This window comes from Hippoglossus stenolepis, chromosome 7 (genome assembly GCF_022539355.2).
Source record: "Hippoglossus stenolepis isolate QCI-W04-F060 chromosome 7, HSTE1.2, whole genome shotgun sequence".
Taxonomy (NCBI): domain Eukaryota; kingdom Metazoa; phylum Chordata; class Actinopteri; order Pleuronectiformes; family Pleuronectidae; genus Hippoglossus; species Hippoglossus stenolepis.
The window spans coordinates 11857934-11871458 of NC_061489.1; the positions used below are offsets into that span (position 1 = coordinate 11857934).

The 13525-nt window shown below is 41.5% G+C and overlaps 1 protein-coding gene across 2 annotated transcripts in view; it reads left to right on the forward strand.

Annotated features, from left to right (window-relative positions):
* nlgn3a (neuroligin 3a) overlaps nt 1-13525 on the forward strand; it is a 121313-nt gene that overhangs the window by 14949 nt on the left and 92839 nt on the right. Inside the window, exons 2-3 of one of the 2 annotated variants that reach the window (XM_035161933.2) lie at nt 9243-9953; nt 11012-11071. In XM_035161933.2, the coding sequence (XP_035017824.1) occupies nt 9482-9953; nt 11012-11071 (532 nt within the window). In that variant the 5' untranslated portion in view covers nt 9243-9481. The remainder of the gene's footprint in view (nt 1-9242; nt 9954-11011; nt 11072-13525) is intronic. The other variant, XM_047340655.1, reaches the window with a different exon arrangement.

Here is a 13525-nt window from a genome sequence, read left to right on the forward strand (position 1 = left end):
CATAAAACTCCAGGGATCATGTACAGTGGACAGACCTCATTTAATCCGTTGTCATTAGGCCACACTCACCCCGTGCTCTCTCTGTAAATAGGGCCCACGCCATAATGCTCATGATCCATTATGCCTTTTTTTTTTTTTGTACGAAAAAAAAAAGAAAAAAAATAGATGCTGTGTGTTTTGCTGTGTCAAGCCCACTCGTGTACATCTCAGCTTTCAGCGATGTATTCAGAAATCCTGCTTGTCACACAACAATACACATTGGCACCTCTCACTTCTCTGCAACTACCAGGCATTTGCATGTCAATGGCGTCATTCTAGCACTGTGCTCTTGGCATTTGTGAGTACTCTGCAAGGAAGCCAAGTAGTCGAGGTCTTTGAAAAGAAGCAGCAGAATAATGTGCGATGCTGCTTTCATTAACACGTTATTTTCTCAAAATCCATCTCGGCTTAATTGATCATCAATCACAATTAAGGGCTCTTAAACGTACGATTCAAGGCTGTTTTTAAAGTTTGAAGCACACGCCTCGAGGGAGAAGGTGAAGCTACAAATCTGTTTTATATGATGCAACAGAGTTATTTTAAAGAAAAGGCACACAGTGGTACTTTGAGATCAGAGCAAATTAATTAAATTGTCTCCTCACATGAAGTCTGGAGTCTAATACCATATTTACCTGAATGTGGAATATCCCTGTTTGCACATTAGTGTTACTGCTAAGGCACCCAGTGCATTATTAGCTTATTAATTTTACAGGCAGCATCTGGGTCACGTCTCTGCTTGGTATATGTTTGCTTCGGTGGAGCCCTTTCACAGTGAATAAAAAAGCTGATCTTTCAATTTTCAACGAGAGCCGCAGCCTACTTACCTTAAATTAGAGGTGTTATTTAGCTTATTAGGCCACAGAAGGATTCAGTTCCTCAGCATACTTAAAGTACATGTTGTATGTGTCCACACATACCGAGCATACCCATGCACGTGCGCAGAGCTATTACATTTCGCAGTACAGCCCCAACAGCTTTCATTGCTCTATGAAAAATTTAATTAATTTCACATTCTTCTGGAAAGTTGATCTGAATTTTTAATCTTGGTCTGCAGAAAACATAATTCAAAATGCAGTGAATGAAAGTGGTGAATTACATGCACTCAGCGCAGGGCTCCAGTGCTTTTCCAAATGATGCATAGCTAAGTGTTGTCCTCAGGATGATCAGCTCTTCAAAGGTCTGGCTTTATATGGTTCATGAGGATACTTCTGTTTTATGTTTGGTCTCTGTATTTGAAGCAATAAAATAACTGCAGGTTTCTTATTTTTTCTCTGTTCCTACCATGAAATGCTCACCAAATTGTAGATATCATTGCATGGTAAATTACCCTCTATAATCCCAGTTTTAGATATATATTATATGCTATTCACTGTAAACCAAATTTAAATCATTTCATCGTGAGAACCATTCCTCAGGACCAAAGGCATCATTGTGTTTCTTTTAAATAATTGCTCATCAGCATGGGAACCCCTTAGTTACATATGTTCGTGTGATGCCTCCTCTGTAAATGTTTTTTCAGACAACTGCACAGCCTCTTTAGCCCTGAGTAAAATAGTCAATACTAGGCCCAGAAGCTGATCCATATAACATTTTATAATGCAGTACCAATGAACTTGGATACCTGATTGTGAAAGATCAAATCTCTGTTGTAATTACCAGCAGGACCTCAATTAACTCACAGCAAACCCTCACTTCAACTCTGTGCGTTTGTGTCGTGTTAATAGGCGCTTAAAGAAAAATGTTTCCCCGACTCCCATCCCTGTCAATTCGTTGGTATTTGTGATCCACCCGGATCAATGTTCAGTGCACTGCATATTGTTGGATACATTAGTTCAAATGATGTACTAGCAATCAATACAGAGCTTAAATTGGAAATCACCAATTTATCCCAAACAACACACTCATTAATCTCAAACTATAATCAATCAGTGTGAATGTACGCAGATTCTCTTTGCAGGCGGTAACTCTGATAACTGACAGGGAGCTCCAAGACGAGCAGCATTTGGACCAGGGGTGGTGAAATTCTGGCCTCCGGGCGATCTGTGGCCCAAGAGACAGTTTGATCTGGCCTGTGGGTCAATTTATAAATAAACCACCAGCTGCCAACTCAGAAAAGAAATCTCATGACAGCAATTACATTTTTCTTTTTCCAATGAAAGAAAATAACATTAATCAGTAGACCTGTCCTTCAGGGTGGTATCTTCTGGCTGTTTGTCTGTTGTGTTATGGTCGGGGGGGAACAAAATACATCAAGCATCATGGCAAATGTCGAGAAGAGAAGGGAGAAATGGACAAATGATGAAGACAAGCCAATGTGCTTTTCTTGCAGAGACGAGGTTGCAGCGATAACAAAACAAATCTTAAGAGCCATTATAGCGACAATTATTTAAACTGAATAAGGTACAAGGACAAATGCTCTTTGACAGAGTTTGTGTACCCAACAAGCAGCGTTTACTGACGGACATAATGTTAGACAGGCGAGTTTTGTGGTGAGTTAGGTAATGACTAGCAAGCTGAAACCTCATTCAGAAGATACATTTGTGAAGGAGCCTTGTTGCTGCTGCAGAGCTGCTAAAACCAAAGGGGTTGTCTCAAATAACTGTCACAAAGCAGATTACTGATATGCCACAAGAAAAGAGTTTACAGGTTTTTTTTCTCTTCAGCCTTCAATGAAGCAACATAATAAACATGATGAATACCACTCAACAGGCGCTTTTTGTGGGTGGGAAGACTGCTTTGTTTGATATGATACCAGCCATGTGTGGCACTACCAAGAGTGAGGATATGTTTGAACATTTGGGCTAAAAGCAGCTGGAAACAGCATCATCATCATCATCATCACTATCGTCTGACATCAGATCAGTGCGATAGGCCAATATAGATGACATAATTTATGATAGTCCTCGATTAATAAAAAAATGTGAAATGATCTTCATGGGAAAAAAGTTTAATCCCACCTGGTTTCGACCAAAGAGTGGAACAGGAACAATGCACAGAAGCTCTCATTTGAAGTGATTGTCATAAAGTTTCATTTGCTTTATAAAGGTGCCGCCATGCCCGTGCTGTTATGGTTCCCTGCACTTGCCTGAATTCTATTAGGGATGCATCCCAGAAGACTTAAAATCCATCCTTTCCACTGTAAGGCAGAAATTGATGTTAGTGCTGCCATGTTAGACGTTCTATCCTCACAGTGAAGGAGATGAGAGGAGCTGCTTGAAATATTTACTGAATTCTCCTCGGTAGGTTTGAGTGTATCCTCTCTAGGATTTCAATCATGTTTCACGCGTGCTCACAAAGTCCAATCAAACGCGTAGCCACTTCACAGATGTAGGATGGTTTGACCAAAGCTAAGAAATACTGCATTCAGAAAGGCATCAATGCCAGGTGTCCGTACACGGAAGATATGATTGTGCTGATAAATGACACCTCTATGGTAAAAGGTCTGATGAAAATGCTCTCATATGCAGTCGTGATGCTGAATATAAAACATGCAGAGGAGATAAAATTGTATTTATTTTTTCAGGCTTCAGCAATGCTGGTAGCCCTGTGAGGACTGATTCACATTGACATTCACATTCAAGATAAATAAGTTAGCATGCTAACATACTTATGATTACAATATTATTATGGCAATGTTTAGCGGCCGGAAAAGTCCAGCAATTATCGAAGTTATTATGATTCATCTTTTGGGGAATTTTAATGACCAGATTAGAAGTAATAGGTTGAAACACATATTACACATAATTAAACAGTTTAATTGTCCTCTAACTGCATGTGTGGGAACATATTGGTTAAACAAAACATACAGCATCAAATAAACAGTGGTTCAAAAGTCCAACTCTAAATAGACCTGTGGATTTGGAGAATCATTAATGCCATAGTTTAGATATTTCATTCCAGACTAGAAAGGTGGACTGAGAGGTAATTTTCTGCTTAGGCTATATTCTAGAAAATATTTATCTATATTATCTGAATGTTATTGTATAGCTGTGAGTTCAATTTTGGAACAGTGTTTACATTGAATGAGAGATGGTGTAAAGTGTAATGTAGCAGAAACAAAATCCACAGACCATTTATGTTTATGGTCAATGATTTGGCTTTTTATTGAACACAGACATCATCTTGTGCACTTTGGTCAGCGTGTTGGCAGTGGTGATAGAAGTTACACATGGAACAGTTCGTCAACAGAACAGATCCCACCCTGCAAACGGCATCAGTGGGAGCTTGGATAATGAGTATGCCATTTGTAAAGCCTTAATGTGTTTACATATGGCTAGATTAGAGACGGACCCAATACTTGCCCCTGCGGTTTCTCAAAGAATCCCTGTGGGCGGCTTGAGTCATTAGCTACTTTGAGATTTTTTCCAGTAGGAGTGTCAAGTGGGACTCTGCAGTGGATCAATAGGAGTTTGAATGATGAACTGTTCTCTATTTATCATTTTTTTTAAATGTAAGCTCCTTTTCCATTTAATTGAGTCCGTTAGCTTTGATTAATATCCCTGTACCCCCACATATTGTTGCACACATAATATTACTGCCTAAACAGTATCTGATACTCAGAGACGTGCAAACCCAGTGAAAAGAGAAAGAAGGAACGTAGACGTAGGAATGAGCCCACTGTCTCGACTTGCAGCTTCGGGACTTCTAGATCAGATCTGTCCCTATCATTTTAGGCACAAAGAGCAAACAGTTGTTTCAAGCACCGTCAGCACTTAGCAGAATAGCCATTATTTATTTGCTGTGCAGTCGCAGAATTTATCTCATGTGCTCACCTGGAATCTGTCTTTATTTGGCCTCCCATGCTTCCCTCACCATGTTTCCTTGGCCGTTCGGCTGGTAATGTATACTCGTGACAGCCTTTATCCCGGAGAAGGGGTGGAGACACGGCTTAGCAGGCAGCCACAGCAGCTGCGCCGTCATTTCTCACCATCTCCCTTTTTTCTTTAAAAATATGTCAGCATCACCGTGGTGATTAGCAGTCAGAATGTGCTGCGTCTTTGTCCTTGATTTAATGCCAAATCTCCTAAGTAATAATGACTGCACAGGCTCAGAGTCTGTCGAAAGAGGCAAATAAAAGGCAGAGTGGGCCCTCATTCCTCAGTGTTATAGTGGCAGTGGTTCCCAGCAGGAGCCTTATGAAGCCGCAGTTCGGCTTTGACATTCCGTGAATGTTGTTTCTGAAACATGCCAATCTCCTTGATTTAATATGGCGTGCTGTGGTTCATCAAGCCCAAGAGCTTATAGAGAGAGTGTGCGTGAAGGGAGATGGGCAGTATTTGTTTACATTTATTATTGATTTTTGCTGTGCGTTGAAATCCCTGTTTTCCTATTTGAAATAAACACGCGCGAGCAGACAATTTATAGATATGTTTTCCACATATTTGACACAGAGGCCAGAGAGCAGGCCTATCTTAAGTTGAGCTCGTCTCAAAATGGAGTCTTCGCCCTGATGCAGATTGGTCTATCTCCAGAGCACAAATGGAAGGTGAAGACACTAAATTAAGTTTTTGCCTTTGCCTCTTACATTTTAATGAGTTCAGCTGAGTTGCCACCTTCCCACATAGGTTTCTGTCTTCTGGTTCCCGTCTTGTTGCCCGTCTCTTATCATTTCTATAATGGCTCATTCCGCCTTTATAATGTAACAGCACTGGAAGCATTTGTAATCAGTGATTACACTCTCTCAGTTCAGGACGGCTCACTTCATTTGAAGTTAGATGTTCTCAAGGACTAATGCAGCTTTGTGAATGCCTTTGTTGCCGACTAGCTACTATAATAACTGAGTGGAGCGAGTCAGAAGCTCCATCTACTCAGAACTCTTATTGGTTCCTTTTTTATCAGAGTCCATTCAGCCTCTCTCTAAGGGATGTCGGGCGTAGGAGTACATTTGGCTCTGTACTCAGACTTTTATTGCGATGCAGAGATCTCTCCGCTGTAGGAGAACAAAGGGTCTTCTACAGTAAGTATACACGGCTGTGGGCTCGGACCAAAATAAAGAGGAATAAACTCAATGTGTTTTCTTCTAAATATGGGGGCAACTCGCATTGTACCATCGGGGTGCTTGTGAATAATGATGAAAAGGGATTGGACCTTCAGAAAGTAGCATGTCCTATTAATCAGGCAGTGGAGAATTGGGGAGGAGGGTGTATAACAGCATGTACTTGGTCCCCCCCCACCCCTCCACCTCCATCACCCTAGTCGTATTTATTACGGGCTGCAAGGCCACGGTGATGAGACGATCAATATTTCTGGGATGATGAGGGAGAACTCATGCAATATCTCTCTCCCTCTCTCTGTTCCTCCCTTGGCAGCGCTTCAGCAGGTAGGGGGATCAAAGCAGAGAGGACCTCTGAGATGGTGTTGGAGGGGAGACTGATGAAGTCCTCTGTGCTGCTTGTCCTCTAAACACACACACTCCATCACACTGTCCTTTGTCCTTGCTATGTCCTGATTAAAAAGTTTGACCTGATGTATTTTATCTCGAGTAGGATTTGTTTTATCACAGTGAATCTGCAGCAGTTTGTGCGGAATATGCCACTGAACCGGCTTTGGTTAAAAAAAGAAATGGATAATCCTGTAGTTGTGTATATGTATCCATGGGGAAGTGTAAAACGCAGGGGATCAATATGCAGAACAGTTCATCCACAACACTCATGATGGATAATAAATGTGATCAATTTAACTAAGTGCAATAGCACAGTTTTGCAACATCCTACGTATATGAAGATTATATTGTAAAGGGCTGATTTTGATTGTAGCTATAATATCAATATTCACTTATGAATGTGGTAAGTAAGCGGGTCATATACATAGGGTGGGACAAAATATTAGAAACACCTGTGAGTATTACACATCTAAAGAAGGACAATGCAAAACCAGAAACGAAGCTAAAATACCACGGATACAAATGCCACCATCTTGCACATTTGGAACCAGAGTCTGTGCAGTAGCGATCAGGGCATCGAGCTGCTGCAGCGAGGGCCCATCCATACACTTGCACATACATCAGTGTGATAAAAACTACCTAAAGTGACAGAAAACGTCTTTGAGAACTACGCATTCAACATGTACTATGACTTTTTTGGTTTGGTCCTCGTCCCTTCCACTAACATGGAGCAGGCTGGATTTATGACCTATACTGAAGCCTGCCACCAGGTGGCAATCGAGACACTTTGGCTTCACTTTTAGGATTCAACAGCACCTTAAACTAAGGCATGTCAAGACTTTAATAATAGCAGCATATAGTTCTGGGCTGTTCTATCAGGCTGAAGTAGTTTTCAGTGTATCACATATCTGGTTGTATGACCTTTTCTTATTGTTTTCTTGTTAAGCTGCATTGTTTCTTGTAAAATATCCCACTAGCTGAGTATTTAAATTGTGTTGTGATGTAGCATTGATGCTATGCATTGTTCTAGCATAAGAAACAATCAGATATACTTTTAATATGAAGCTGTATGTGGCTTTAATGTATGCTAGGTTTCTTCTGCAGTGAGCAAGGGACTTGAGTGAGTGTGGCTTACGCTGCATTTTGAGGCCCTTAGCCCCCAGTAACGCCTGCCCTTCAGACCTCAGATTAGATATGGATGGCTTTTCATGTATTACCATTTAGCAGGTGCTTAGTGTTCCAGTCAATCCCTGAGCACAGTCGACCACCACACGTGTTTTTATTTACACACGTATCGGCAGAAGTGAGCTCGACCGCATTTTTCACAAAACGTATGAATGACTTTTTGATATGAAATGAGGGCTTCTGCGCACACACGTGAATATCGACCAGGCCTGTCGCTGATCCACAGCTGTAGCAGAGGAGAATAGCTGCCTAGCGATAACGGCACATCCAGGAACATCAGGATTGCTTTCTCTCAGTGGTTAGTGGCCCTCCAACGGCTGCTGGTACATTATAAATCATTTACACAGCCATTTTGGATTGCAATATCCTCGTCTAAATGCTGGATTTTCTTCTCCATTGTTATTAGAGTGAACTCTGGGGTAGGCGCAGAAGGCTGAGGGGAACCCTAAAGCCACAGAAATTGAAAATTGATCAGGCAGTGTGGGAAGGTGTTGTAGCTGGCACCACAGATTCACCCAGGGACTGCTAATTAGCATTTACAGCCCTGCCACTGGAGGCACCCATCCTGCTGGTACAACCCTCTGTGCCACTCATCCCAAATAGTGCTCTCTTGTAAGAGCAAGCAAGGGAGTTGAATTTTACATTTTACAATTTTCATATCTCCACCAAAGGGAAATTAATGCTACATGATGACATTCATTCTGGTGACCCCATATTGTATAAAGTAAGATTTCTATGTCTATTTGATTTTAAAGGTGCTTTATACAGTAAATTATGCTCTTTGTTTTAACCTTCTAACTATTAACTAGCAGGTTACAAAATGTTGAGGAAACACAGTCATGAAGCAAATATATACAGCATCAGTACAGTCTTCCCTAGGATAGGTAATATTAGAGTACTGTGGTTAACGTTTATTTATTTTTAAAAAGTGATCATTTTAGTTCAAATGTGAACATCTGTTTGGCTCATTTCAGTGTTGATCGCCATCTGGATTCACCTGTCTTACCAAGTTTTACCAAGCTACAGTAGTAACCTAGATTGACTGTGGTTGGCCTGGCTTTGTGTCACTCAAACAGACAAAAGGAAATCAGATGATAATACAAAATGGCCTCTTGTTTCTAGAGCTCTAGAGAGAGAAAAGTGACAGCGAAGATGTTTTCAGATGTTTTTGGTTGGTATTGAAAAACAAAAACATATCTTCTAATGGACATCAAAACATGCAATAACAAATGGGACCTTTAAACCTCAATCACGTTATGATGTTCTTGTGTGCGACCTTGTGCTGTTTGAGCGGTGTGTAAACAATGCTATTATTTTCTATTCATGTAAACATAGGCATTCGAAGTATAGAGTAATTACCTACTGATGCCTTTCACATTTCAGTTGTTTTATCAGCATTGTTACGCACATCCTGACAGGTTGTCCAACAGTTAATTACAATATCTAAGACAAAAGCAGGTTTTTGATTATGTGGATTAATGGTAGCACTAAGAGATCTGTCATGTTTATGTGAGCTGTTTTATGTCATGTCAGAAAAGGACTCCACCAGTCAATAAAAATGACTGACTAAAAATAAGAGTAAACTTGTGTGCTGTTCGTGGAGACTCATTAATTTCCCTGTCCTCTTCTGTTGCAGCACGGGCTAGAAGATCTGACGAGCGGGACAAGGACTGTGAATAAGAATTCGTTGCAGAGCAGACTGCATAACGACGGCCGGTTCACCTCGTCTGTAAGCCGGCAGGCTCCAGTGTCGCAGCTGATGACTGTCCCTCAGCTGGTTGGACTACAGGGCTGAGTGGGAAGCCTGTGCTGTTGCTGAGGGGGTGCCCCGGCTTGTATGTTGGTCACTTGCAGTCGCACTCACTCACAAGGACCATGTGGTTTTCTCCAAGGAGAAGTCTTCTCCCCTCGCAGAACTGGAACGGTGCCCACAGTTGCACCAATTTCAGCGTGTCCTTGTGGGTATTGAGTTTTTGTTGGTGCTTTGCGGCCGTGAGAGGACAGAACTACCACCCCACTGTGAACACGCAGTATGGGAAACTACGAGGGGTGAGGGTGCCGCTGCCTAGTGATATTCTAGGGCCCGTGGACCAGTACCTAGGGGTTCCGTATGCCGCTTCCCCAGTGGGAGAAAAACGCTTCATGCCCCCTGAGCCTCCTTCTTCCTGGTCAGGGATCAAGAACGCCACCCACTTTGCTCCTGTCTGCCCCCAAAATATTCACAATGCTGTGCCAGAGATCATGATGCCGATATGGTTCACCTTCAACCTGGATATAGTTACCACATATATACAGGATCAACACGAGGATTGTCTTTATTTAAACATCTATGTTCCAACAGAGGATGGTGAGTGTGTTGAGTATCCAGGACGAAAACCAAACCTCTCTCTGTCTCTACCTCCCTCTCTCTCTCTCTGTCTTTTCTCTACAATGTTGTGTCACCTCTGTATTTTGCGCGGAGCATGACCTTTTGTCTGGCGCATGCTGTGTCTGTGTCCATCATCTCAACCTCCCATCTTGACTTGATCTTTCATTTTAGTCTTTTCATCAACTCTCCCCTTCCATGCCACTGTTAGAGGTTCCTCTTTTGATGACAAAATGACTTATGAATATGACTTGAATAAAAAAATAATCTGAAAAAATCTAATCACACAACAAACGGATTGGAAACACTTGGTGCACCTTCTTACCCTCACTGTCTTGACTGTTCTGGGGATATTAGCCATTAGCGATTAGTAGCCTGCTTCATACTACTTTAGGGTTGGTGAAATATTCTGTCTGGTACACGAGAGGCCTGTGGCATCAGCCTGACCTATGTAAGACCCTTTACTCTCCTACTCTCTTTATCCAGTTTGTCCTTGCACAAAGCTGATAGCTAGCAAGAGTGGGCTTTGTGCGAAAAGGCAATCACAGATTTGGCTCGAGCATGACCAAAAGTTCTAAAAGGTTTTAGATTACTAGATGTTGACTCTCTTAAAATGTCCTCATTATCTTATCACTGGAAGGAGACCCACACAGCAAAATAGGCTTGAAATGTTAAGTGTTCTAAAAATCAAATGGGCAACAGCAATGTGAACTGCAAAACGTCTGTACTATAGCGTCTCTGCCTTCTGTGTGGCTGTAATGGGTCTTAAATAGAAGTGCATGTGAATATGGGCTTCCTGTGTCCCAGGATGCAGCAAATTCATTCCAGCATTTTGGAATATTTCTGCAGCAACACCCCAGTTACTTACAGGTCCTCTGTTGTTCTTGTTGTTGATAACTGGGGGGGTGGGTGGGAGGAGGAGTGAAGGAGGGTGAAGAGTGTGGGGGTTGGGGGTCTGACTCAGTCTGAGTTGTTGCATGTCACGTGCGATCTTTTCCAGAGCTCTCTGTTATTTTGTAGTTTTTCCATTCATTTTACAGTCAAAAGAATATCCAAGGAATGTGCCAGGAAACCCAACAAGAAAATGTGTAGAAAAGGAGGTATGTAAAAAAAAAAAGAGAAAAGCCAACACGGAACGAGAGAGAGGATTTGAGTGAAAGAGAGAGAGATGGGTGCATCCTCCCAAAGCCGCCAATATCACCACCTATCAACTCCCAAATCAAAGTGCTAATTGGGATGAACGTGGGACTTGTGACTCAGATCAACCTTGACATAAGTGTGAGAGATGATGTTGCATGTGTGTGTGTGTGTGTGCGTTGTGTGTGTGTGTGCGTGTGCGTGCGTGCGTATGTGCGTGCGTGTGTGTGTACTTGTATAATCACCTTTGTGAGGACTATTTGGGGCATAGACCTTACGGAGTGAGGACATTTTTTTCACCTTCTGACCCACTTTCAAAGGGCTGTTCGGCTGATGATTAAGACTTTTAAGGTAAGGGTGAGAGTGAGGTGTAGGTTTAGGTTAGTATAATGACTTAGGTTAGGCTAGGGTATTCAAAGGCTTGAATCTGATATATGGGGTTAAAGGTAACGCTTGTTATTTGCTTCTGAAATACTTCAGGCAAATCTCTTCACGCCCTGATTGCCATCAAGTCATAAAGTCTTATGAAAAAAACATTGTCTGTGTCTGTGGCCTTTGCAGGATTGTAATAAACACGACCAATCATTTTATTCTGTCCAAATCAAATGACTGGCTGCCGTAGTGACTGTCATTAACCAACCTGCCTGTGCTGTCACTGCGGAGGACCGGAGTCTTCAGCCAAAGAAACATACAATCCTGATGCAGACACGATAGCCCGAAGTTAGCCAGCGAGTCCCAGAAAAGTCATCTTCTTGCAGTTGACGGGCAGTGCACATTCATGTGTTTTGGGGGCGTAGCTTTAATGAGAGGGCTGACGGGAGGGGCGGAGATGTATCAGTTGTCCAGGATTACCAACCCTAGCTTTAAGGTTAGGGTAAGTGATTGGGGAATACATTATGCCTATGAGTGTCCTCACTAAGGTAGAAGTACAAGGTTGTGTGTGTGTGTGTGTGTGTGTGTGTGTGTGTGTGCGTGTGTGCGTGCTGTTGTATGGTTTTACTGGCGGAGTGAGTGTCAAGGAGTGAAAATGCAGGTCCCTAAATAAATAATGGAGTTTTGGAAAGCAATTGCTCATGATGTCTAAGGATAACATGTATTTTATTTTATTTATGTATGGCTTGTTTTATGTTTCAATGTACGATTTAAAATTCTGTTGTTGATTAAATCAGAAGCACAAGTGCTACTTGGAAACAGAAGATATAAATTTGACTTGGTATTCACAGAACTTAAGTCATGTTTCAGAATGACAGCACTTAAGACACCAGCTTATTGGAAGTATTTGTCAAACACGACACCTGAAATTGTCGGAGGCTTAGCTGTTGATTAAATTTACACAAAAAAAAAACATGGAGGGCCACCTTTCTCTTAGATGTATTATTCACAATTGTTCAAATAAGGGTTTGGCGGGGTCATTTATTGGCAAGGCCCCTTTTACCTTTCTGTGCGACAAATACTAAAACACCCTGCGATGGAGAAACACAGTTCAATTCCATTAGCAGCAGCTAAAATCAGACTCCTGGTAACAACGGAGGGCTAATTTTGCGAACCCGCCTGAAGGCACTTGAGGATTTTCCGAGTAGCCTAAAGACTGTGATCCTGAGCATATCTCACTCCACAGTAAAGATTCAGTTTCAGCTGAAAGACCTCTGCTGTTGATTTCCACGGAGGCATGGAGGCAGCTTTTGGCCTCACTCTGTGCGCTCTGCACATTCTGCTTTCGTAAACCAATTTTGTGAGAGACAGACTGGCCCTCCAGGCACTTCTGCTTCTGAATTAGTCCCAGTTGTGGAATATACACAGAGATATCTCTTTAATATTCCCCTTCCACTTTTTCAATTTTTCAATTATCTTCCCCATGTTTGGTAATGAGAAAATGGTTTATCATAAGTTTCATATGTTGGTTTTGTGACACATAATTGTGCAGAGAGGTGATTGTTGCATAGTTACTTTGTTGGCATAAACACAAAGGTTGTAATTTTCATTCTCCATGGAAACGATTTCTGTTGCACCTTTTTTTTCAAACTGCTTCTACTAATCTTGGCTTATGTTGAATTAGCGGTGCAAATGATGCATAATTTGTCCTTTTTAGGCAATGTAGAAAATAACCTCTGAAGTACACTTTGGTTTTGTTTAAATGTTCCTAACAAGGAAGCTCAAGTCTTGTGTGACAAATTCAGAGCGAATTGGGAAACAGTTCATTAGTTCCCTCATTAGAGATTTTAATTTGTGTGATTTCCATAGTCAGATCTGTTCCATTAGTTATAAATATTGAAGGGGGTCTATGTTTTCTACTCTAGAAATGTACAAAGCACATATATATGTATGTATATATATATATATATACATACATATATATAATGCAGTCATACACACTGTTCATATTCAGTATAAATAACATCTCCACTACCAATTTTACA